Here is a 27,444-nt window from a genome sequence, read left to right on the forward strand (position 1 = left end):
AATTCAGTAATTAATTAATTTTTTACATAGGGATGAATTTATGTAAACATGATTTAAAACTAATATATATATATATAAAGCTGTCATAACAAGACAAGAAAATGTGTTGTGAAACATGTTATACAAATAAATTTGACATGACGTTTACCTCCCATTGCTGTTGCTGAATGATATTCTACTGATCCATTATATATTGCAAGCAGTCCTTCTCTGTGCAACAATAATACAGATCCCTCTAGTGGTCATATGAAGAACTGCAGCAAATGTGCGACGCGTCACCAAGTTCTCAGAGCTGGAGGAGGAGACCTGGAGCACTGGGGTCCACATTGAGCCTCTGTAATCCAGTTTGGAGTGGTCGCTGAGGATGCCACCAGAAGAAGCCTCTCCATATGTCCTGCATATAGATTTTATAGACTTATGAGCTTGTTAGTTTTTTCTTCTACCTCAAAAATAGTTTAAAATAGTTCAAATGTTATTTCTTGTTATGCCATCACACAGAAGTATAGGTGTAACGAGATGTTTAACAGGCAGCATTTTATAAATAGGCTCACAAAGTAACGGATTCAATTGAAAAATCTGAATCTGAAGACAGCTTCCAACAATGATGATGAAGATGAAACTCACCATGAACCGACCAGCCAACACCATCGGACCAAACCAGTAAAAGTCGTCTTTATGGAGTTTCAAAATGACATTTTCTAAACTGCTGAACGAGAGCAATGATGAATTCCCCTCGGACTTTCTCTCCAACATCAGCAGCAACACCACCACCTGTGAGGGCATCACCCTCGACTCTCAAGTCATCGGTGTGGGAATCTTTCTGGCCATTTTCATTTTGGTGGCGATCGTGGGGAACATTTTGGTTATTCTCTCGGTCCTTTGCAACAAACATTTGCAGACGGTCACCAACTTCTTTATTGTGAACCTGGCCATAGCGGACCTTCTGCTGAGTATCATTGTCCTGCCATTCTCCGCGTCTCTGGAGGTGTTGGGATGCTGGGTGTTCGGTCGGGTCTTCTGCAACATCTGGGCAGCGGTGGATGTGCTCTGTTGCACGGCATCTATTTTAAGTTTGTGCATTATATCCATAGACAGGTACATCGGGGTGAAACACTGTCTGAAATACCCCACTATCATGACTGAACGGAAAGCCGGTGTTATACTCGTGGTGGTCTGGGTTTCTTCAATGGTTATTTCTATCGGACCGCTTTTGGGATGGAAAGAACCTCCACCTATTGATGAAAGCATCTGCAGCATCACGGAGGAACCGGGTTATGCTCTGTTCTCCTCCTTATTCTCCTTCTACCTCCCGCTCATGGTGATTTTAGTCATGTACATTAGAGTATACATCGTGGCCCGCAGGACTACAAAAAGTTTGGAAGCGGGAGTGAAAAGGGAGAGAGATAAATCAGTGGAAGTGGTGCTGAGGATACATTGCAGGAGCACACCGGAGGATTCGAGCACGAACTCGAAAACAAAAAATCACCCGTTCAGAAGTTCACTGTCCGTGAGACTCATGAAGTTCTCCAGGGAGAAGAAAGCTGCTAAAACCCTCGCCATCGTCGTAGGCATGTTCATTCTTTGTTGGCTACCGTTTTTCTTCGTTTTGCCTTTGGGTACGTATGAGTTTGGGTACGCTTTTTCATCTTTTATACTAGCGCAAAAATGAAAAGTAACTTGTTGTTTACAGTTCCTTAAAAGTAAAACCATTTCATTGCACCGAGTAAAAATGACAGAAAATAGTATGACAGTGTAGTCATGTTATTCAGCATTATTTGTGTACAAATTTCGAATACAATTTCTCAATCATAATGGAATTAATCAAAAGTCCTCTATTAATCTAATAAGATCCTATTGGATAAAATAAAATTCTAACATTATTTTTGATTGTATTGCTACTGGACAGTTAAATGAAATCAAAAGATATAGAAGTTTTAAAATATAGGCTATATTCTGAAAATTACTTGTGATGTTCTTACAAAAAATATTTGATTCTGTTGGGAAATATGTGTTTTAAATATAGGCTACTTTTTTTAGTTATGTTTTTCCAATAAGGCAATTAATTTAACAGGATTGGTTCTACAAACATTCAAATAAAATCAAGTTTATTAGAGAATCCACTGTTTATTTGTTAACTATATCGTTCGTTGTCTATTTTAGTTCGTTTGTAACTTTGAAACAAAATGCACTTTAGCAAATAATTTTCTGCATCTGTCATAGGTAAACAAATGACAATGTAGGCTGCTATATGTGATTTGATAATTGTATTTGTTATGGTAAAGTACATGTTGTATGCCTTGAAATGCGTGTAAAATACACATTTGTTGCGATACTGTGTTATATTCTGTTACTCCGTGGCTAGGAAAAACAGAAATGTGCGAAATGCGTAGTCTGATATAAAGCACAAGAGCTGTTATCTGAATGTCATCATTACTTAAGCTTTTCTCGCTGACGAAAGCAGTGCCACGCATCACTTTTTCTATTATATTCACAGTTAATACGATTAAATTAGATGGTGAATGTTTGCACATGGCATGGGGTTTTGATCAGAATTTGAAAGCAGCTCAACCTTTGGAGGGGAGATTGTGTTTGATTGATTTGCTACACTTGATGTGCTTTAGATCTTTTGTATGTACATCGGTCTTTGTATTGAAGAACATAATGTTCTGTGGGATAGATAGATAGATAGATAGATAGATAGATAGATAGATAGATAGATAGATAGATAGATAGATAGATAGATAGATAGATAGATAGATAGATAGATAGATAGATAGATAGATAGATCTTTGAAATATACATCAATTGGGATAAATAAGGCATTTCTACTGTTAACAATGAGCTCTCTTCATTATGCCACAAGAAGATGCCTAGAAAGAGCTATTGTTTGATTAATTATACATTGAATGTTGCCTTTATGTGTGACCATAATGTAGCTGCACATAACTACAGTGCACACACTGACCAATATGTTGTCAAAACAAAGCAAGAATAATGAATGCAAAAGTGAAAGCCTGAGGTCTGAGAGGGATTAATGCACAATTGTCCTCTTTTTATAAAGGCAACGGCATGAAAAGTTCATAAAAAATGTGCTTTGTTTTCTCTTGAATCATGCATGCAATCAGTCAAATTGCGCAATGATTAAGTTAAGTTCTTTGCATCACAGGGTTGATAACTATACCCGAAAAAATATGCTAGGCATTTTCATAATACAGAGATGATTCATTGTTATAAGTTTGATCAATCAAAGTCCACCTTTGGAAGACTGAAGGAAAAACATTAAATTCAGTGTTCCAGTCACGCAACCATTACCCAAGAATATGTCACAGAGGCCAGAAAGTGTGCTAGAAAAAGAAAAAAACAGTCTCCCATTACATTGAAGGAATTTTGATGTTGCTGACATGAAATGGGTACGTCTTAAGTATCTAAACAAATTATGATATTGACTATTATTAGTAATTTATTGAAATAATTAAAATATAGGCTAGATTGAAAAGATTTTAAAAACATGGCTGGCATTGTACATTCCCCACAATGTATTGGCTTCCTCCCAAACCCACCATCCCATCCATCTCCAGGGTATTCCAAAAGTGCGGTTTTTGATAGTCCCTGCTGGTATTCCACTCACAGTCACTGTTGGGGAAAATAGGGCAGCAGTGGTTGATAACATCTCCTGGCAAGATTTGCATGTGGTACTGGTGAAATTCTGGGATCAACTAATTTTTTATTTTATTTTTTTGGTTTGGGAAGGGGGGCCTGACTTTGTTCAGCTAGAGAAAATGAAGGAGGCAGTTTCAGTCAGGTCCCTAACCTCTTTTTGCCCAGCGCTCCACTGCCTTAATCACAGCTATTAACGAGTTGAGTTAAAGAGGGTGCTTTCGTTTTCCAAAGCCTCAGAAACAGCCAGCCACCAGGACAGAAGAGGGATATGACATGGCTTAGATCCACACGTACACTGGAGAGTCGCTGCGTTAGAAATGAAGGGTTGAATGACGTTAGAGCTTGCTTCATTGTGAGGGAATGTGGAAATCTGGGGGAATATTCATTTATTTAATTCTATATTCTATTTTATATTATTCTATATTCTGGTAATTCAAAATAATTATTAAAAAGTGTTATTTTGATTTAGTTACATGGCTCTTTGAAACGCTTGGAATGATATTTCCTAATATCCCACTATATATCGGTCCACTCATCCGGGTATCTGTAACCAGCGTTACTTTCATGTCTCTCACTGCAGACTCATTCTGTCTTGTTTCATACAAATGCAACTGATGTCATCTGGCATCTCACTTGGTGAAAATAACCTCACAGCACTTCAGTATTAAAGGTAGGGTAGGACATTTTTATAAACACTTTTTGTTATACTGGTTGAAACTCTCTTCACATCCTGATAGCAATCAATAATGGATATGTATATCTTCTGTGGAATGCAATGATACGATGTCTGCCTGTCAACATATATGTTTCCATACCTCCCTGTTCACGCAGACATCACATGTCATCAGTGCATTTCATGGCTATGCAGAGTTGTAGACAGTCACTGAGCGCCAAAAACAAACAGCAGCCGCTTTTTACAGTTCCTCCTGAACCAAAACAAGAGCTTATGCTGCATTCACGCCATGTCATAACCGTAATTATGAGATGGCGTCCTGTGACATTCTAGCCAGAACTGTTCACGTCCTCAGACTCGGATTTATGAGTTTCTATGTCAACACTATCAACGCCGAAATTAATCTGCAGCAGTCAGGCGGTACAAGTAAGAGCTCTGTTGTTTACATTGTTGTTTAAGTTGTTTACGTTCATTATTATCATAATGTTGTGCTTTGAGACATGATGAAAATTAACGCCGTCTCTCGTCTCGTGACGCTTTGCAGACTGCTGTGCGTTCATGCGTTTTGAAGGAGGCATGGCTTTGTAGATGCTCTGAAGGAGGATGGGATCTCATGCTTTCAAAGCTAGCTTGCTATTGCTAGCCTCTCTGAAATGGCCTTCTGTGATATTTATCGTATTGTTCCTAGTCAAATTGTTCTGTACATTGTAATGGACTTTTTATCCCTTTTTTTTTCTTGTTGGAACTTTTAAGGTAATACGCAAGTAAGATTAGGAAATTTCAGCTCAAATTAATTTACATTCAAATTCCATGTCCATCCATTCCATTCCATGTCCATCTATTTTTGTGAGTAGCTGTGCAAAAAGTGGGATAAGTACAATCAGTCTGTTAATAAACCCCTTCTTGGTAGTACAACTCCCCTCTGCTTCTCTTATATAATTGTACTTTTTGTGGTGCAAGTTTTTAAGATGACAAGTCCACCCTCTTAATGATGGTCATATTTCTGGCAACAACATGTCCACACTGTTATTGCTGTGATGGATCAGGGGAATGCTTTCCTTATGGCATATGTTTGTGCTGGACAGTGAAAGTCTTACTTCTGGTGACAAACAGAACCAGATGTTTCTGCTCTTCTTAAAAAAAAAAATAAAAAAAAATTACAGGTAAATATTTGGTGACTGTTGAATGCAATGCCAGGTTTATTGATTTCAATTGTAAATTGACCTTATAAAAGGTAATGCAACCAGTTATTTATTTATTTATTTATTAGAGAGAGAGAGAGAGAGAGAGAGAGTATTGAGTATATTGAGTATTTGCAGTGAATTGGCAATGTAAGATTATGCAACATTATGAATTTCACCATGATTTTATAAGTATTATTTTAATTTATTTATTTTTTATTATTATTATTATTTTTTTTGTTATTTAGCCATGAAGTTTCCTAAATACCTTCTCTTTAGACCATTTCTTTAGGAGAGTTCCTACTGTCCTAAAAAAACTACCAACTACTTTCATGAAATTACATATATTTTCATGACAATTATCTGCATTGAAAGCTTTATTGCTTTCAATATTTAATAATTGTAAACATTGTCACTGCATTATAGCAATTTAAGAGTATGTGTACATGAATAATCCAAAGTGCAACAAGTCCAAAGTATAGAATGAGCCATTTTTTCAGGTTATTTATGTATGTACGTGATACATTTGCAATTAATTTTATGGCAATATAAGATTATGCAACATTATGAATTTCACCATGACTTTAATTTTTGTATTTTGCCATCAAGTTTCACTAAATACCATCTTTTTAGACTATTGTGATCGAGCTTTGTGAATATAAGTTTTAAGAAATATTTCTCTGATTTTAAACCTGAGCAGCAAAATTTGAGTTGAGCAAAATCTGGTAAGTCTGAATCATTTCCGTGAAAAATGCTGCCTGTCTGTCAAAATGATCCTTTCTCCTTTTTGACCCAAGCTGTTTTGTCAGCCTCTAATACGTTTACATCAAATTGACACAGAATGCAGCTTGACAGGAACTTACACATGTAGCCAATAGCCACATACCATGTGTAAATGGTTCTTCAGATGATCAGTATGAGATGAGACAGCTATAACATGTGGCTACCTGCCAAAACACTCCTATAGCTCAAGTGGCTCTTGCCAGGCAAATGCAATGCTAGAAAGGAAAGACCGCAAGAACACATTCTTACAGCTTTAAATGAATTGCCTCTCTGACTGATGCATCCTTATTAAAATGTTCTTCACACTAAGAACAAAAAGTTCTTTCAAGAACTGTTCACTGAAAGGTTACTTTGAGGTTCTTCTACAGGTGCTGGTCATATAATTAGAATATCCTCAAAAAGTTGATTTATTTCACTAAATCCATTCAAAAAGTGAAACTTGTATACTATATTCATTCATTACACACAGACTGATATATTTCAAATGTTTATTTATTTTTTATTTTTTTTATTTTGATGATTATAACTGACAAATAAGGAAAATCCCAAATTCAGTAGCTCAGAAAATTAGAATATTACTTAAGACCAATACAAAGAAAGGATTTTTAGAAACCTTGGCCAACTGAAAAGTATGACCATGAAAAGTATGAGCATGTACAGCACTCAATACTTAGTTGGGGCTCCTTTTGCCTGAATTACTGCAGCAATGCGGCGTGGCATAGAGTCAATCAGTCTGTGGCACTGCTCAGGTGTTATGAGAGCCCAGGTTGCTCTGATAGTGGCCTTCAGCTCTTCTGCATTGTTGGGTCTGGCATATCGCATCTTCCTCTTCACAATACCCCATAGATTTTCTATGGGGTTAAGGTCAGGCGAGTTTGCTGGCCAATTAAGTACAGAGATACCATGGTCCTTAAACCAGGTACTGGAAGCTTTGGCACTGTGTGCAGGTGCCAAGTCCTGTTGGAAAATGAAATCTGCATCTCCATAAAGTTGGTCAGCAGCAGGAAGCATGAAGTGCTCTAAAACAAGGGCTTCGTTGACCTTGGACCTCAGAAAACACAGTGGACCAACACCAGCAGATGACATGGCACCCCGAACCATCACTGACTGTGGAAACTTTACACTGGACCTCAAGCAATGTGGATTGTGTGCCTCTCCTCTCTTCCTCCAGACTCTGGGACCGTGATTTCCAAAGGAAATGCAAAATTTACTTTCATCAGAGAACATAACTTTGGACCACTCAGCAGCAGTCCAGTCTTTTTTGTCTTTAGCCCAGGTGAGACATTTCTGACGCTGTCTGTTGTTCAAGAGTGGCTTGACACAAGGAATGCGACAGCTGAAACCCATGTCTTGCATACGTCTGTGCGTAGTGGTTCTTGAAGCACTGACTCCAGCTGCAGTCCACTCTTTGTGAATCTCCCCCACATTTTTGAATAGGTTTTGTTTCACAATCCTCTCCAAGGTTCGGTTATCCCTATTGCTTGTACACTTTTTTTTCTCCCACATCTTTTGTGACACACAGCTCTGTGAACAGCCAACCTCTCTTGCAATGACCTTTTGTGTCTTACCCTCCTTGTGCAAGGTTTCAATGGTCGTCTTTTGGACAACTGTCAAGTCAGCAGTCTTCCCCATGATTGTGTAGCCTACAGAACTAGACTGAGAGACCATTTAAAGGCCTTTGCAGGTGTTTTGAGTTAATTAGCTGATTAGAGTGTGGCACCAGGTGTCTTCAGTATTGAACCTTTTCACAATATTCTAATTTTCTGAGATACTGAATTTGGGATTTTCCTTAGTTGTCAGTTATAATCATCAAAATTGGAAGAAATAAACATTTGAAATATATCAGTCTGTGTGTAATGAATGAATATAATATACAAGTTTCTCTTTTTGAATGGAATTAGTGAAATAAATCAACTTTTTGATGATTCTAATTATATGACCAGCGTATGGCATCACTGTGAAAACCCAGTTTGGAACCTTTCTTTTTAAGAGTGTAAAGAACATGCATGTCAATCTAATACCACATTGGATATTTGCTGACAAAGTACCAACTGAACTCATTTCCTTAACTTATAATTAGGCCATCCGCATCCATAATTCAGAAATCACATCCCCTGCCCCTTCGTTTATTCATATATTTAATATTTTGGCTTATTAGCTACCATAAGCATCTACTTTAGTGTGGCTTGCTTTTCTAAATCCTTTTAGCTGAATTCCTTAGATGCCCCCCTAAAATCAGAACAGCAGATCTGAAAGAAGTCAGAAGATCCATTTTTCTGCAGTGGAAATACGCAGAATGTTTCCAGATTGCACCAAAATAGGGGCTGCTATATTGTACATGATGCTCTGGCAAAAAAGGAAGTTTTCTCTCAGTAGCTACCAAACATCCTGCTTGGTGTATCTCATAATCACAACAATTACCAAAAAGGAGCTTTCCAGGGAAAGCTTTCATCTCAAAGTCCAAATTACACAAGAGGGAGAGCAGCATATCTCTTTGTTCATCAAAAAATGTTTCAAAAAGGCCGCACTACTCCCAGTCCGTCCTTGCTATTCCCTCTGGTGCTATTTTTACTGACAGGGAGGGACTCTGACCTCTCATAACACTGAAAAGCATGGCATGGGTGATGACAACTGTTTTATGTGCAAGATAATGCAAAGCTAGCTTCCTCTCACTCCCTGTGGGGAAAGAGCAAGGCAGGGAGGAGATATTGGCAACATGTGTGGTGTTTGTCGGAAGTAGAAGGAGCGGAAATCTGCAGGTAGTTTAGATGTGTATCTGTGTGAGGAGAGAATGTGAAGACAGACACAATGTAGACATTCCATCAAGCCCAAATTGTATGCTCTGTATTTTCAGTTTGTGCATGCCTGCTGCAACTAAAACAATGATTTGGCATTTAAAGTTAGTATGAAATAAAATTGAGCCTATTTGCTTTCTTAAAGGGATAGTTCACCCAATAATGTCATCATTAAGTCACCTTTCATGTTGATCCAAATCTACATGAAGAACCTTTTTCATCTGTGGAAAACAATACAGTTGTGTTTTTGGCCATACAATGGAAGTTAAAAAGGGGCCAATGTTATGTTAGATTGATATGACAACCCGATCTCATGGCAGTTCATACGTATTTTATGAGGTGGCTAATTCGTACGAGTGAGGTTGTATGAATTCGTACATTTTTTGCTAAATCTTACGTATTTTACAAGTTGCAAAATTTCATATGAATTCATATGAATGACCTACCCCTTACCCCACCCCTAAACCTACCCGTCACTGGGGTTTAGACAAATCGTATGAATTCGTACAAGTGAGGTCATACAAATTCGTACAACTTAGCCACCTCGTAAAATACGTACGAAATTGGTCGTGAGATAGCATTGGACGTGATTTCCATTGTATGGACAAAAACTTTTGAAAAATTCAACAACAAAACAAAAAAAAAGAAGAAGAAAGGTTCCATTTTGGGTTCCTTTTAGTGAACAGTTTCTTAAAAGAACCATTATTTTCTTAATGTAAAGAACATCTTAATAATCTAAAGAACCCTTTCCCACTATAAAAAACCTTTTGTGCACTGGAAAGGTTTTATGGATTTTAAAGTTTCATCCTGGAAATACCAATGCCAATAAAGGATTTTTATTTTTAAAAGCAAGTTCATTTTGGGGTGAACTAGTACTTCTTTATTGCATGATTCTGGTCTTATTGTGAACGTTATGTTACTCCAAAGAAAAATATTTGTCATTGTAATCTTTAATCAAAATGCAACAACTTGCCTCCCCTGAAACTACTTTCTATTTCCACTGACGTCACGTTGGGTAACATTAAGCTGTAGGTGAATAGCTATTTAGGCAATGTTTTATCAAACCTATGTTTGGTCCACCTACTTTTCATGTTCCAATCAATTCCCAATGGATAAAATCAAGTCTTGCATTGCATTTGTTTCGTTAAACATATCTCGCTAAGAAATATGTCAAATTACTGCAGTAAAATGGGCTGCAAACGGCAGTTGATTGTGATGACTAATGGGCTTCTGTGGCTGGTCTATCAAAGGTAATAGTGCTTGTTTGGTTTGGAGGAGATTTTGGGAATGACATATTGGCATTTCTCCCACTCTGTTTCTCCTGCAGACAGTAAAAAAAAAAAAAAAGAAAGAAATAGTTTCAAAAAGACTGTTGAAAGACATGCCACGTACTGTTTAAAATGCATTAGATTTCTTCAGTGAGCTGAAGGAAAAAACAATGTGCAAAGTATATAATCTGTCTGCTGGGTATAATTAGGCACACATGGTTTAAAACATTGAACTCGCGGATTTGAACTCTTCAGCGCGTGGGAGGAGAATGGTAGCTTCAGGCTAAGTTTACTTGAGGCACAGCGTTATTTCCCATGTAAATAATCTCTCTTGAGCCGACAACTAAATATTTCTCCACCTCTCTCTCTTTTTTGCATCCTCAGGCTCTTTCTTCCCAGCTCTGAAGCCTTCTAAAATGGTGTTCAAAGTAATCTTCTGGCTGGGCTACTTCAACAGTTGCATTAACCCCGTAATTTACCCCTGCTCGAGCAAGGAATTCCAGCGCGCCTTCACCCGTCTGCTGCGCTGCCAGTGTCAGCGCCGGCGCCGCATCCTGCGCCGGTTCTACGATCAGCGCTGGAGAACGGCCATGCGGGGACACCGGAGGGATCCGCACAGAGACTACTGCTCTGGATTCCCCTTTCACGAGCAGTGCGGTAACTCTATATATTCCTGCCAGAGCAAAAGTCGGCCTCTTAGTCTGAAGGGCTGGAGCTTCTTCCCCCCTTTACAGAAGTCCTCCTTCCAGCTGAAGGAGAAAATGAACAACCTTTCCAATAAGATCAAGAACGGGACGGGGAAGAGTAGCACGTCTGCTCTGGCCCGGACAGATATTGACACGGTCTCCATGGGGATCTATAACGACTGCGCCGATCAGAGCAGCTACCAGATCTACGACCTCACAGAGTGCTACGGCCTGAAGGAAACAGACATATAAACAAAGACAGAGTTTACTGTTTGTTTTCTCAGAGCTCTGACCCACTGCCAGCTCTTAGGAATTGTTTGATTTTTTTTTTTTTTAATCTATCATATTTCCTCAAAGACTAGTACTATTCTTGTTATGTCTTAAAGTACTGGCTTCAAAACAGTTGAGAAGCAAATCTGAGGGGAAAAAAGGACATTGTGTGTTAAAGGAGATTAATGTATTTTCACATGGATAATTTAAAAATATTTCTTTAAAAGTGGGAAAAGTACACTGAATGGAAATATTATGAAAACTTATCTGCACTGGACCAGAATGAAAAGACTCATAGCTGCTGGGTATCTGTATACTGTGTTGTCCATGTGGCCTTTGAGAAAAAGTTTCAAATTCTCTGATGACCAGCAATGGTTTGAACTGTATTTACAATGAGCGATTATTACGACTTTGACCCGTTGTCCATTGAGTGTGAATGGAAAACATATTTAACTGTGATGTATTCAAGAGACTGTTGAATCCATGATACTGATTTCTATTGACATAATGATTCACTGTGATTCGCAGATTACTGTGGAATTCACTTTTAAATGACTCGAAATTGATTTAGAGGTACATACCATTAAATGTGAGGCACAATTTGTAATTGAAATGGATTTTGTGCAGATGTTTTCAGTTTTTCAGAGGGTAGTTGAATACTGTGTGCTATTCATGCTACTCTTATTTCAACCATGAGATTTTCAGTCATCTCTAAAAGGACCAACATTAAAAAAGAAAAAAGATCATAATTCATGGACTACAACTCAATTTTTTTTGTGTTGCTGATAAAAGCTTTGGGTTTCTTTGTAATGCTGATGTGATGACGTCTTTCGGTGTCAACTACAAAACATAATAAATATGAAAAGAGCATGCAGTTGATCTTGTGTATTTGATGAATCCTGAGAATAATGAATAATGAAAGTTGTGATTTTTTTTTTTTTTATGGGCATTGTCTGTTTGAACAAAAATTAGATCTCTTTAATAATGTTATTCTTTCACAGCAATGAGATTAAATTAAAATCATATTGATACTCTAGATTTACATCAGAGAGAGGGGGGGGGGGGGGGGGAGAATTAATTAATATGAATGAATATTTAAGGTTCCACACCTTCTCTAGGGCTATGTTCAGAGTGCAGGCAAATCAGATTTTTTCTCAAATCAGATCTTCTCAGGCAGACTATTAAAGGCACACTATGTAGTTTTCACCTCAAGAGGTCGCTTATTCAAAACAAAGGCGTAGCTTGATAACGCCTTGATTTCATGGGAGGTGTTGTCTTCACATCTACAGCCAGTGGAAAAGAATCCGATGAGAGCTAATGTATTAAAGGTTTATTAACATTACTGTAGTATGAAGCAGGGTGCGGAACGAGGCCGCTGGAGCAATTGTTAATGAGAGCAGTGGAGCTTTTATTATACTGCAGACGAGTGCTTTTTCTGGTCATGAGTATCTAGGGTAACGCAGCCCTGTTTTATCATATTAAATACACTGTGTGTTGAAAGTTGTTATAATGCTACTCTGTGGGTACAACAAGCTTCTTCCCAGGTTGGTGACATCACTAACCCTAAAATGTACATAAACTGTCATAAAAGCAAGATGCCAACATAAGTTATAACTGTAATTAAACAACCATATCTGTTCTATCTTCATGCAACATATGGCGCTGGCTCTGTAGGTATCTTACAACAGTTCCCACAGGAGCAATTTATAGATTATCTTGACAGAATATGCTAATCAATGACCTTAAGATAGTTAACGCCACATCAACATAGATTCATCAACTAACCATTCAGAAGCGTCCTGTTGCATTCTACATGTTGTCACTTCTTCTTGAGTATCTCCATCACTGTCTGACTCCATTTTGAACATAAAAGGCTGAACAGTTTCTGACATTTCCAGTGAGTCTGAGGTAATGTGAGGCTAAGTGCTAACATGAGCTCCTGAAACTCCGCCCTCTTTTGAGAGCAGCAGCTCATTAGCATTTAAAGGGACACACAAAAACAGAGTGTTTTTGCTCACCCTCAAAAAGTGACAAATTTAACATGCTATAAAAAATTATCTGTGGGGTATTTTGAGCTAAAACTTCACATACACACTCTGGGGACATCAGAGACTTATTTTACAACTTGTAAAAGTGGCATTATACCTCCCCTTTAAACATTCTTGGAAACATTTGGGATAATGTAAGTACATTAGTTAATAAAATATATAACACTGTTCTAGTGGTTTTTGGATATTTTAATCCAAAAATCTCACATATTGTGCCTTTAATTGCAAGTTATCAAACAAGGTTTGTGTATCCAGACATAAGCAACATATCTGCATGAGTTGGTTTGGTAACGAAGTAGTCATTAACCACGTATGCGGCGAGGCTTTCAAAACGGATGCAGGAAAAATGGAGATGCATCATTCAAATAAGCGCCCTGTCAAGTAACAAGTAAAAAAAACACAGCAACGGAGGATACATGTATATGTATGAATGTATACTAGGCATTTCCATCACCAGTTTTGATGTTGTCATTGTGTTGCTTTAAGAGTAATGCAAAATACAATTTGAAATCCATTTTGAACAGCCAGAGTGTGCAGACAGATGCTCTTGCTGTTCAAATCAGATCTAAACATCTGTAAAAATCTGATTGGAATTGCATTTCAAACTACCTCCCATCTGTATAAAATCTGGATGTGCAAAATTCAGATTTTTGCTGGCAGTCTGAACATAGCCTATAGGTCACTGCTCGAATAAGCAAATTTGTGACTCCTTTGTACAAAAGATCAGATGTCCTTGCTCCCATTGAAGCACACAACACTCTGGAATATTATCAAATCATGCTGGAGAACACGATTGTCAGGTTTTACAAAATTGTGGAGTTCATGCAGCTCAAGGGCTGCTGGCATTTAAGCAAAAGAAGGAAATACCAAATACTAAGACATTATGAAACTCATTGCATGTCTCTAGAAGAGATTTTAACAATTTTACACACTGTGCTCAGATTTACCAGGAAACCAAATCTGCAATCAAAACAGAGCTTTGCTATCCACATTCATTTTATAGCTCTGTACTCTTACTGCATGTACTCTTATCCCAAATAATTTTAGGAGAAACTCAGAAACAAAGTTGATACTTAAGGAAAACATTATTGAGACTTACTACATGATATTGAACTCCATGAAAAAGAAGTCTCTGAGCAATTAAAATGATCAGCTCATCAACTGATTTATATACACTTATCAAAAAAAAAAAAAGATCGCCAGTAGAGGTCGCTGTTAATGAAAACGAATTTTACAACACAATTACATTCAATGCAAATAGGCAGCATCTAAAAGTAGTCTGAATCATCTCACATTATGCATGATTATAAAAATGACAAGACTGTGTGAAGATGACTCGTGACGATAGCACTTTAAGCGCAAACTAAATATTCTTGAAAAGTGGTTTCCTTTTCCAATTAAGATTTCTGAGAACTTACTGAAGAGTAAATCAGTGTGAGTCCCTGTCCTCCCCTGTTTCCTGTGGATTACTGAAGACTAACATCAGTATGCATAACAGTTCTTAATGGATTTCTTCAACTAAGCGCTTGTATGTTTTGACTTGTCACAAAAATGTTTTTCCCTGTAATTCCCTAAGTAGTGCCATAAAAGTCTAAAAAGAAGAGCACTGCAGTGAATGGCCGGGCAAAGATTTAAATGCAGTGAATGGCCGGGCAAAGATTTAAAGGAACATTAGCTTAATTAAAAACACATCGCATTATGTTAGATGTTTTCCAGAGAAAACATTATTTCCATTATTTAAATTATTATTATTATTATAAATATATATATATATATATATATATATATATATATATATATATATATATATATATATATATATATATATATATATATATATATTTCATTATAAAGAACCCCACCCCCATCTCCTTTATCTTTGCTTACCTCATTATTGAAGCAGGCAGACCAGCTGGTGCCAATTCTCTGTCCAGCATGTCCAGTCATTTATATCAAGAAAACGTGATCACAACTTAGATTTAGTTTCCATCATTATATCATTATTTGTTCTCATACATATTTTAGCTATGACTCTGATGTTGTACAGGTCACTGGTTCAAATCTGTGACAGGGGAGGATGTGTCACATGCCGTTGGAGTCTTTCCTTTGACAGGCACTCTATGTACAGGGCAAGTCTATTGTAACTTCACTCTTAAATGCCAAAAACCTTCTGTTCCTGGTTGTTCCCTGTTGTGTTTGTTATCATGCTGCCATATTTTGTAAGACATACCAGAACTTTTTCTGCAAAGGACATAATGTGAGTTTAAAATGTGTTATTAACCATTTTAGAATTCAACTGTAACAGCTTGTACTCATTATTCTGCCATTATAGAAAAGGTAAAGTACCGTTTGTTACCCTGAATGCACTTTGCAAAAGGCCTTAGTGTTTTACAAAAGAATGATGGATTATTTGCTGCAGAGCACCAAATCTCTGAAAAAAAAAAGATAAATGCAGTCCAGACATAATTTATTCACAGAGTGAACATAAATAAGAAGAAAACACATTTCACAGGAAGTTCAACACCAAATCACAATGTTTGCATGCACTTTATCACTTGCTGTGCTGTTAGTCTTAGCTGGGTTATTCCCGTTCAACTGGGATTCATGTCATTTTCATCATTATTTGGAAACCATAATGTGTTAATACTTTAAATCTTTGAAAGACTTACAGCAAAAAGTACCTTTGGTCACCCATACGGCAAACATATATTTAGATGCATTTTTCAAAATATACAAAAAATGCTAATAAATATTTATTAAAATGTATATATTTATATATGAAATATATTAATATAAATTTATGTGACCCTGGACTACAAAACCAGTCACATTTTTTGAAATTGAGATTTATATATCATCTGAAAGCTGAATAAATAAGCTTTCCATTGATGTATGGTTTGGCAGAAATACTTAAATCTGGAATCTGAGGGTGCAAAAAAATGAGAAAATCGCTTTTAAAGTTGTCCAAATGAAGTCCTTAGCAATGCATATCCACTCACAAAAATACATTTTTGATATATTTACGGTATGAAATTTACAAAATATCTTCATGGAACATGATCTTTACTTAATATCCTAGTGATTTTTGGCATAAAAGGCTATTGCTACAAATATACCCGTGCGAATTGTGACTGGATTTTGTGTTTCAGGGTCACATATTTTAGTTACTTACATTTCTTGGATATTTTTATTCTTAGGCAATTTAGATATTTTTAATCTAAATGTATTAATATTGTCCAAAATTGCATTTACGCAAATGTATTTTAAGACTGAAAAGGTATTTTCTAGACACAATTTTGTAATATATATTGCCATTTTTAAGGTTTTCAATTTAAAAAAAAAAAAAGATAATTCCTTGAGCTGTGCTGTTTTTTTTTTTAAACACATATTTATTATATTATTATATTTATGTAAATATAATATCAATACAGTATATATTGCCATATGGGCTGGAAAGGAACAAGTTATTAAACCAAGTGAACTGCTGCTACAGTCTACTGGTTGTCTGTGCGCTCACTGGCATCTCTTTTCGAGTGAGAGAGGTCCATTCCTTGAGCTGTGCCATACAGACATATTCTGCATCCCATGATCATAAGGAAAGCCCTACGGAAGGAACGATTGAAGAAACCATAGAGAAAAGGATTTAGGGAGGAGTTGACGTACCCCAACCAAAGGAACACATCCCATATTACACCAGCAGTCCCATACTCAATAAACGGGTCAACGATATTGACGGTAAAGAAGGGCAGCCAGAAGAGAAGGAAAACCCCCATGATGATTCCCAGAGTTTTTGCTGCTTTTCTTTCCCTCCTTATGGAGTTACGATGTTTTTGTTTCTTACTCGAGTCCTTGCCCACACCTGCTGCCATCTGCGCTTCCATCGCGCTTATTTGCATGGCTTGCCGCTTGGCTGCTTTGTAGATCTTCCAGTAGGCCACCAACATGGTCACCATAGGCAGGTAAAACGCAACAAGGGACGCCATGACGGCATAAACGCGGTTTACTAAGAAGATGCACACGTTCTCAGGCAAAGGAACGTCCACGCCGAGCTTGTGCAGCCCGAGGAGGATTGGACCGAAGGAGATGAGGAAAGGAATGGCCCAGCAAACCACAATCAGCAGACCAACACGTTTACGGGACATCTTAAATGAATACACCAAGGGGTTGCAGACGGCGTAATAGCGGTCGAAAGCGATGCAGCTCAAATGGAAGATAGAGGCCGTGCAGAGCATAACGTCCAAGCTGGAGTGAAGATGGCAGAAGGTCGGACCGAAATACCAACATCCTTCCACTGTTCTGACCATACTGTACGGCATTACCACAAGGCCCACCAGGAAGTCAGCGACAGCTAGAGACATGACGAAATAGTTAGTAGGGCACTGCAGCTGTTTGAAGTAAGCAATGGCGAGCACCACCAGGAAGTTTCCGACAACGGTGCATATGATACCAGAGATGATGAAGACATAGAGGGCGACTCGTGAACCAGAGCTCCTCAATGTGGCACATGGCTCGAAATCAGCGTCGAGTGAAATATTGCTCCATTCCGAGGAGTTTTCCATGCTGTTCAACCTGGTGATAAACGAGACACATGCATTCAAGATTTATTCCCATAATCATTGATAAATGCTTTGTTTGATTTCACAACACGCTGTGTTTTAGAAAACCAACAAGAATGCTTGTTTAAGACATTGACCAGTGTTGCTAATTAATCGCCATACTGATATATGAGAACAAAAATGGATGTGTCATTTCACCACATAATAATAATCAGTCTATTTCACCATTAATAATTTTGCTAAGTGACAACTGCCCCTGAAGCTCCTGTTAGGCTGGGAAAGCAGAACAGACTGGGAAAGCCAAGCCAAATCTGCAATAAAAACAATATTTTGGATCCTTTAGTTCTGGGTATCGGCCAAGAATCATAAAAAGCCCCTCAGCTCGACCTTGTCTCAGGAATTGTATCCCTGCAGTGTGCCCCGTCTTGACCTTTTGGGATTAAACTTAACACGCATTCCTAAGATGTCATCAGCATTGTTAGAGTTGAACTCAGTTCCTATTGGGATGTGAGCAAAAGCGCAAGTTTGAAAGCATGCAGTGACTTTTTTTTTTTTTTTCATTATCGGAAATAATTCAAAAGGATGGGGTAATGTCTTACATAATTAATGAAATTCTAAAAATAACATATTTAAGATGTAATGAAGAAACCCTCTATTGCTTGTTCTTCATGTAAAATGAATTTCGTGTTTAACTGAAACCACCAATGAATTGTCTCACATCCAGTCAAGCAGAAGAGAGTGTCAGTTCCTAATGAGTGACAGGCATGTTTCTCAGCCCATGACAGAACCTGAAAACAACATCTGGGGATGTTTGACAGAGAGGAGAAATCAAGGAAAGTGCCAAAAAATGGTTTTAGTTCAGTAACAATAAAAATTTAATTACCACCAATGGGACTGTGTGACAGGGAGAGAGGTACTGCTTAAGATATTCTATTACAATCTAGGGTTTAACTTTATTTTGATTGTTCCTTTAACATATTCTTTTGACTATAAGTAACATTGCACCTACATGTCTGCTAACTGGATTTAATAGAGTATTAGTAGAATAGGGTTAGAATAAGTTGTCTGTTGGGTGAACATCACAATAAAGAGTTAGCAGATATTAAGCAGACAGTCTACTAATACTCCAATGAGAGTTATAGTTGACATGTAGTTACATAGTTACTTATAGTCAACAAAATGTCCAAAAGGGACCATTAAAATAAAGCGTAACTCATTTTGATTACACTTTATTTTACAGTACCATAGTTACATTGTAATTACTCAAATAAGTACTGAGCACTAATTAACTACATGTACTTACTATAGAGTTACAGTTAGGCCGTGTGTCCACCTAAGCGTTTTTTCCAGCTGCTAGCGTATTTTTTCAATTGTTTTCAATGGAAACGCCGCTTTTTTAAAACGCCAGGAGCGTAACGAGGCGCAGAGCGTCTTTTTCACGCTCAAGCGCTAAGAGCTGGGCGTTTTTTACTGGTTGCCTCGAGTTGAAGAATGTTCAACTTTGAGTAAAACGCTGCGCTCATCACTGTCACTTTTTAGCCAGCCGTCCAATCAGAGTGGAGGAGGGGCGGGACAAATAAAACTCCGACCAACTGTCACATTCTTGCTGTACAGGACATCAACAAACAGAAACAAAATGGATGAGAAATTAATATTTCTGGTCTCCGAACATACATAGCAAGTAATTCCACATTGTGTGAACATCTTTAGCCTGAAACAAATTACCTGCAAAATCCGTTATAAGTAACAGTGCCGCGGATATTCCGTATCATAGCAACAAAGCGTCTCAACGGAAAAAAAAAACGCTACGCTGCAGAAGCGCTCTCAAGCGCTCACAGACGGGCGTTTTAAGCAGAGCGCCTAGCGTTTCAGGCTAAAAATGTTCACACAATGTGGAATTACTTGCTATTACTTGTTCGGAGACCAGAAATATTAATTTCTCATACATTTTGTTTCTGTTTGTTAATGTCGTTGTACAGCAAGAATGTGACAGTTGGTCGGAGTTGTATTTGTCCCGCCCTTTCCTTCACTCTGATTGGACGGCTGGCTAAAAAGTGATAGTGATGAGCGCAGCGTTTTACTCAAAGTTGAACATTCTTCAACTCGAGGCGACCAGTAAAAAACGCCCAGCTCTCAGCGCTTGAGCGTGAAAAAGACGCTCAGCGCCTCGTTACGCTCTCGCCGTTTAAAAAACGCGGCGTTCCCATTGAAAACAATTGAAAAAGTACACTAGCAGCTGGAAAAAACGCTCTGGTGGACACACGGCCTTAGGGTTAGGGTTTGTTTTAAGGTTAGTTACTTGTAATTATGCATAATTTACTGTTATTATTATAGTAAGTAAATGCAGTAACGTTTAACGACGGCACTGTAAAATAAAGTTTTACCCTCATTTTTTATGGCTCCTGTATGGATATCAGCATTGTAACAATTGCTTATTATAATGTTGGAAGTATTTTTTGGTGTCCGCATAGGCACAAATGGAAAAGTTCACCCAAAAATGAAAAATCTTTATGTATTTTTGCACACTTATGAATTCCAAAACTGTTTGTCTTTTCGGTTACATTTTATTTTAAGTTGTCCGTGTTACAGTGTAATTATACATTTAAATACTGGGTAATAATAATTAACTACAATTAACTACAATACTGTAGGGTTAGGGTAAGGATGAGGGTTCAGTTTAGTCTTAATTGCATGTAATTATGCATAATTTATAGTTATTACTACATGAAACTTGTGTAACAATGACACTTTAAAATAAAATTGTTACCGCCTTTTTTGTCTTTTTTTTTTTTTGTCTTTTTTTTCTTTTGTCTTTTTTTTTTTTCCAGTGGAACACAAAACCATTTAATTATTTTTTTTGTATTTCTTTCAATATGTACAGTAGCAGTTTATAGTAACCACATCTGTCCAGCTCCAAAAAGGACAAAAACACCATAAAATGATCAGAAATGTAGTCCATACAACTAATATATAGATCTTTTAAGGCAGGAACACACCAAGTCGATGGTCAGCCGTCTGGCAATTTTTTGTTCATCGGCCGACTAAGTTTTCTCAATGTGTTCCGCACCATCGGCTGAAGTTGGTCCTTATCGGCTTTTTTTCGGCCGATTTGACATGTTGAATCGGCGTCGGAGCTCGTCGGTCAGTTGGGCCATCTGATCATTCTGATTGGCTGTTCAGCTACTGCCACCTGCTGGTACGGAAAGGTATTTCATCTTGCGCAAGCGCAGAACAGACATGCTTGGCAGTCGGCTGTCGAGCTTCGGTTTGGTGTTGCAGGGCAACTTTGGACCCAGATGCTGCTAACGTGAGCCAACCCCGCAGTCTGCCTTCGTCACCACTAGTTCGTCGGTGTCGGCTTGGTGTATTCTTGCCTTTAAACTTTAAAAACATCTGTTAGAATCAGTGCTGTTTTGACTTAAATTACGTTTGTACTTCAGATGTTAAATATGGAATATGGGGCACAAGTCGTATGAACTATGTGGATTTGTTTTTTTGTTTTTGTTTTCGTGTTTTTTTGGTGCTGCTTGACAAATGTCGCTATGTGCTTGCTTGAAATTGAAAATCCGCATAAAGATTCTTAAAAAAAAAATCAATCACAATATAAGAAAACAGCATATATTTGGTTTGGAATGACATGAGACTTATACATAAATTTTAATTTATCTGTGGAATATTGTTTTAATAATCATTTAATGAATAACAAAATAGAGCATGCTGCATCTACACAGTGTGTCCCTATAACAAAATGTTTTATAGAGACTGACTGAGTATCAAAATTGGCTCTAAAAATAGAGGAATGCCAAATGGCTTTCTGTGCACGCTATATTGCACATGTTATATTGCAATTTACACTGAGAAGTAATGGGAATAGTAGAATGCTAAATGATGATGTTTTATTAGCAATTTTACAAAATGGTTAGGACTGCAGACACTGTTCACTGAAATACATAAACAGACACGCTCACAAACACACTCTGACCCTCTGACCACTCAGACACAGCAGGTGATCTTTAAAAACATCTTGTACAGACACTCTTGCAGTAAGACAATGTTCTGAGAATACAGTTTAAAGACATTCTGAAAGGAACATAGGGAGAAACAGATACTGTACAGGTGTCTGCATGTGTGGTCTTTCCCCTTCTCAGAAACAGCAAATTAAACTCAACCCCACTCTCCACATTAGACATGTAAACACTGACTAATTCTAAGTGCATAATAAAGATATGAGGCCATTTTTGATCCAGTTCATAAAGACATGCAGACCATAACAGAGCGCTCAGCTGTTCCATAACAAAATCTCTCCATGGTCATCATGTGAGACAATACCCATGCACTTTTCATTTGTTTATATTCTTGAACTTAACTAACCACTGCTGGAGTTATTACAGATGACTTGCCATTCATCCCTTTAATCTTTATATTTAAACGAAAGCCACTGGAAATCCAATGTGATTGTGCTATCAGTTGCTTTGTTTGTTATTCTTGAACAAAACCAATCTCTGGCATGTTCCAAGCAAAACAATTGACCCAAATCAAACCGCTGCATTCTGCCAGCTCACTTAAAATATGTTTTTACTTTACTTTCAAGGAATTGGAGGGAGAGACTGGACCGGGCAGTAATGGCCATTTGACTCAGACATATTTATTATCTACAAAAAAAAGAAAAGAAAAGCGGGCTGCAAAAAACTCACCTTCCCACACTAACAAGGAGGCGAACAGACCTGTCAGTCATAAAGAGGTTCACTGAAATAACATTTAGGGTTCATCATTTTGTAAACTAAATAAATTAAGAATAACAGTGCTGAAGTTGATCTAGACATATCAGATTTAAACACTTAAAGAAAAAATATTTACATTTGAAAGATAAAAACTATATTATAAAATATATAATGTTAATATAATTTATTATTATTATTAATTACATGCTAAAATATGCCATATAAGTAACTGGAGTCTTGGGAGAGAGCTATATTATTATTATAATTAACAATAAATACTAAATTATTAGTAGTATTATTAAGATGCTTAAATATTCTGTACAATTACTGGAATCATGGGAGAGCTCTAGTAATAATAATAATTTATTATTACTATTACTATTATTATTATATATTTTAGCATGTTACAATCACAATCTAGTTTTAAAGGTCAAATCAGAGACGATCTACTCACCTAAATGGGAGTGTTTCTTCTTTCTTTACAATGCCATGTTTATCTGACTCTTCTTGTTTCCTCCATGTCCTCTGGATGAATAGACCAGTGGCAGCACCATCGGTAAAGTAAGGATGGTAAAGTGTCTGTGTGTGTGTGTGTGTGTGTTATTTTAAATATGCCACATTAATAAGCACTAAAACGATCCTCTTGATCAGAATGTAGGCGGGGCGTGTGTGTGTGTGGGTGCCTGTGTGTTGGGTATTAAGAGTTGGGCATTGTTATGCAAATAATCCTCACATCCGAGATATTTGCTGCACTGTTTGCTGTTTCTCAGTATGGCTAATGCAGACATCAAAGTCACAGGGTAATAAACAGAGAGGTTACATGTTTTCTAAATTGTGCTTGATGTTTGAATCAGATGAAATAATTGGTTTTCCTAAGCGGAGAGTGGAAGGATACATACTGCTGTGTTGAGAATCTGGATTTCACAGATAATATCAGTAGACATGCTGCATTCCGCTCTGATCTCTGAATGAGTTTAGCTCCAGGCCCATATACAGAATCTGTGCCCACACGACTCCAATGAAATCTTGGCATTATCGGCTGCCTGGATCTATAAGTTATTCGATAATAATGAATACACACATTTAAAATTAATTTTGAGAACTTTTGTGGGGCTTAAAGTAAAAAATATCCAGAGTTTCACCATGACACCAACATGAATACAAATGCTGCATTTCTAAGAAATGTACATATATGTAATACAATGTATTTCTCCTTTTTAACATTTCTGACATACTTATTTGTTCTTATCTCTAGAACATTCAGCTCTTTTTAGCACATTTTGCCAACTTTAAATGAATTGCACAGAATTCTGCAGATTCACTGCAGTAAAAATCTGTAGATTCCATATGGGTTTAGCTCTGAAACTGAAACATCTGAACCACTAACACACGCTTAAAATAATTCTACACTTAAGCATAGAAAGCCAATGTCCACAATGATCAATGTAATAAAGAGCATCATTTTTTTCTAAGTTAGATAGATAGATAGATAGATAGATAGATAGATAGATAGATAGATAGATAGATAGATAGATAGATAGATAGATAGATAGATAGATAGATAGATAGATAGATAGATAGATAGATAGATAGATAGATAGATAGATAGATAGATAGATAGATAGATAGATAGATAGATAGATAGATAGATAGATAGATAGATAGATAGATAGATAGATAGATAGATAGATAGATAGATAGATAGATAGATAGATAGATAGATAGATAGATAGATAGATAGATAGATAGATTGATTCCCTTGGGATCTATTGTGAACATCTGCTCATGGCAGCTCTGCTACTCTCTACAATAGTGTCACAGGACAGATCGAATTTGCCAAAGATGGGATGAGTGCCAGTGTTCCTTTTTTAATGCATTATCCATTAAAATATCAAAAAAGGAACAATAGTCCATAAAGCCTCTTTTCACTTTCAAACAGTGTTTAAATATACAACACAAAGATGATAACTCAAAAATCAGCCTATTATATATATATATATATATATATATATATATATATATATATATATATATATATATATATATATATATATATATATATTAAAAAAAATGTGAACAAGATGCAGTTATTGCATAAGGTGCCAGAATATCTGCAAAGAACAGAGTTCAAAGTGGTTACATGACCTTGACAGGTTATTAAGGTAGGATTGTGCATTTAAAAGCTTTCAGTAACTCTGATACACCACAAGACATGGAAGACATCGTAACTGCAAAGGTTAATTGCCACTCACTGATTCTTATGGCATGAATTAAAGCTACAAATACTGAATATTCATGAATAAATTCACAAACCCTCTTAAGCCTAATTTCCATACTATCTTTCAAAATAACAATCTCTTTTGATTACTGTTTCAAATTATATGATTTTGCTAACACATTTGTGGAAAAGTGTTAGCATGTGTGAAATGTGAATGAACTTTTTCACTGATTAGTTACTGAACAAGTAATTACTAAATTATTAAATCATTTATAAAACATCCTTTGAATGACCACGTGACAACTAACTTTGCTGGTGGATGTTAGAGACCTTGTGCTCCTCCACCTTCCGTCTGAGGATGCCCCACAGATGCTCAATAGGGTTTAGGTCTGGAGACATACTTGGCCAGTCCATCACCTTTACCCTCAGCTTCTTTAGCAAGGCAGTGGTCATCTTGGAGGTGTGTTTGGGGTTGTTATCATGTTGGATTACTGCCCTGCGGCCCAGTCTCCGAAGGGATGGGATCATGCTCTGCTCATTCACGGTTCCCTCAATGAACTGTAGCTCCCCGGTGCCGGCAGCACTCATGCAGCCCCAGACCATGACACTCCCACCACCATGCTTGACTGTAGGCAAGACACACTTGTCTTTGTACTCTTCACCTGGTTGCCGCCACACACACTTGACACCATCTGAACCAAATAAGTTTATCTTGGTCTCATCAGACCACAGGACATGGTTCCAGTAATCCATGTCCTTAGTTTGCTTGTCTTCAGCAAACTGTTTGCAGGCTTTCTTGTGCATCATCTTTAGAAGAGGCTTCCTTCCAGCCATGCAGACCAATTTGATGCAGTGTGCGGCATATGGTCTGAGCACTGACAGACTGACCCCCCACCCCTGCAACCTCTGCAGGAATGTTTGCAGCACTCATACGTCTATTTCCCGAACACAACCTCTGGATATGATGCTGAGCACGTGCACTCAACTTCTTTGGTTCGACCATGGCGAGGTCTGTTCTGAGTGGAACCTGTCCTGTTAAACCGCTGTAAGGTCTTTCAGGGTCGTTACAATCTTCTTATAGCGTATGCCATCTTTATGTAGAGCAACAATTCTTTTTTTTCAGATCCTCAGAGTTCTTTGCCATGAGGTGCCATGTTGAACTTCCAGTGACCAGTATGAGAGAGTGAGAGCGATAACACCAAATTTAACACGCCTGCTCCCCATTTACACCTGAGACCTTGTAACACTAACAAGTCACATGACACCAGGGTGAGAAAATGGCTAATTGTGCCCAATTTGGACATTTTCACTTAGGTGTGTACTCACTCTTGTGGCCAGTGGTTTAGACATTAATGGCTGTGTGTTGAGTTATTTTGAGGCGACAGCAAATTTATACTGTTATACAAGCTGTACACTCACTACTTTACATTGTAGCAAAGTGTCATTTCTTCAGTGTTGTCACATGAAAAGATATCAATATATTATAAACATAATGATTTTCTGTAAAGCTGCTCTGCTTTGATAAATTTGCCTTGACTTGACATGCATATTTTTATCTATCAACTTGTAACTGCTTATTATCTTCCCCCAACCCAAGCCATGTAATTCCTTTGGCACAGGGGTCTCTCTCACCCCAAACAGAATATGTGAAGCCAGACGTAAACATGAGGTGCTATGCATGTCCCTCTCCCCTCCAGAAGCTCCTGCTGTGCTACATCTGACAGTTGAAACTGCCCTCCAGATACCTGGAGCGTCTGTCTGTGCTCAAGTCCTTCAAGTGTGTAGGATGAGCTTTAATTAAACATGTGGGGTTTTCAATTGCTCCCAGATAAAAGGCACGCTCACTCCTTGGCCAGCGGTGTCTCCAGCCCAGTCATTCATATGTAATGTGAGTGTTTGTCAGGAGAGGCACAGAGCATCTGCGCTATTGAATAAGCAGATTGAGACCAACAGGCAGCGATGTGTTGCATTGAGGCCTGTATAATGAGAATTTTGTTAATTATGAATATGATCAAGGATACTGTATGACTATAAATCAGCAGAATTCATTGAAGGTAATCACAGCCTATTACATTGCAACACACACTGATCTATCTATCTATCTATCTATCTATCTATCTATCTATCTATCTATCTATCTATCTATCTATCTATCTATCTATCTATCTATCTATCTATCTATCTATCTATCTATCTATCTATCTATCTATCTATCTATCTATCTATCTATCTATCTATCTATCTATCTATCTATCTATCTATCTATCTATCTATCTATCTATCTATCTATCTATCTATCTATCTATCTATCTATCTATCTATCTATCTATCTATCTATCTATCTAAATGAAAGATGTAGCTACAATGCAAGTTCAACTTAAGCTTCATATAAACTAAGTGTTACATAAAATGCATATTCAGCATTATATCTGTTTTTTTTAATGCAACAACAATAACGTTGACAGTCTTTGTCTTTTACTGGCTGAAGAAAGCAGGATATCCTTCAATCTGCTCCAGGATGTTTGGGTTAAAACTCTCCTGTTCGGTCGCATCTATGTAACAAGAACAATGATCTGCATCAAGTA

General features: G+C 37.4%; 2 protein-coding genes across 2 annotated transcripts; one reads left to right on the forward strand and one right to left on the reverse strand.

Annotated features, from left to right (window-relative positions):
* Positions 1–317: 317 nt before the first annotated feature.
* adra1d (adrenoceptor alpha 1D) lies at positions 318–12,365 on the forward strand. The gene is made up of 2 exons (XM_067404911.1): positions 318–1,616; positions 10,745–12,365. Exons 1-2 carry the CDS (start codon positions 689–691, stop codon positions 11,296–11,298), a joined length of 1,482 nt encoding a protein of 493 aa, XP_067261012.1. The 5' UTR covers positions 318–688; the 3' UTR covers positions 11,299–12,365.
* Positions 12,366–16,858: 4,493 nt separating this feature from the next.
* Positions 16,859–22,738, reverse strand: LOC137032355 (5-hydroxytryptamine receptor 4). Its single transcript, XM_067404110.1, has 2 exons — positions 22,615–22,738; positions 16,859–17,933 (listed from the first exon to the last, which is right to left on the reverse strand). Exons 1-2 carry the CDS (start codon positions 22,653–22,655, stop codon positions 16,859–16,861), a joined length of 1,116 nt encoding a protein of 371 aa, XP_067260211.1. The 5' UTR covers positions 22,656–22,738.
* Between the last annotated feature and the right edge of the window lie 4,706 nt (positions 22,739–27,444).

This window comes from Chanodichthys erythropterus, chromosome 12, assembly GCF_024489055.1.
Source record: "Chanodichthys erythropterus isolate Z2021 chromosome 12, ASM2448905v1, whole genome shotgun sequence".
In the NCBI taxonomy this organism is placed as follows: Eukaryota; Metazoa; Chordata; class Actinopteri; order Cypriniformes; family Xenocyprididae; genus Chanodichthys; species Chanodichthys erythropterus.

Excerpts from the sequence above, each read along its gene's own strand:
- adra1d (XM_067404911.1), top strand. The coding sequence starts at position 689 with ATGACATTTTCTAAACTGCTGAACGAGAGCAATGATGAATTCCCCTCG. Across the intron at positions 1,617-10,744 it reads TTTCTTCGTTTTGCCTTTGG|GCTCTTTCTTCCCAGCTCTG; the intron begins GTACGTATGAGT and ends TTGCATCCTCAG.
- LOC137032355 (XM_067404110.1), bottom strand. The coding sequence starts at position 22,655 with ATGACTGACAGGTCTGTTCGCCTCCTTGTTAGTGTGGGAAG. Across the intron at positions 17,934-22,614 it reads CTCCTTGTTAGTGTGGGAAG|GTTGAACAGCATGGAAAACT; the intron begins GTGAGTTTTTTG and ends GTTTATCACCAG.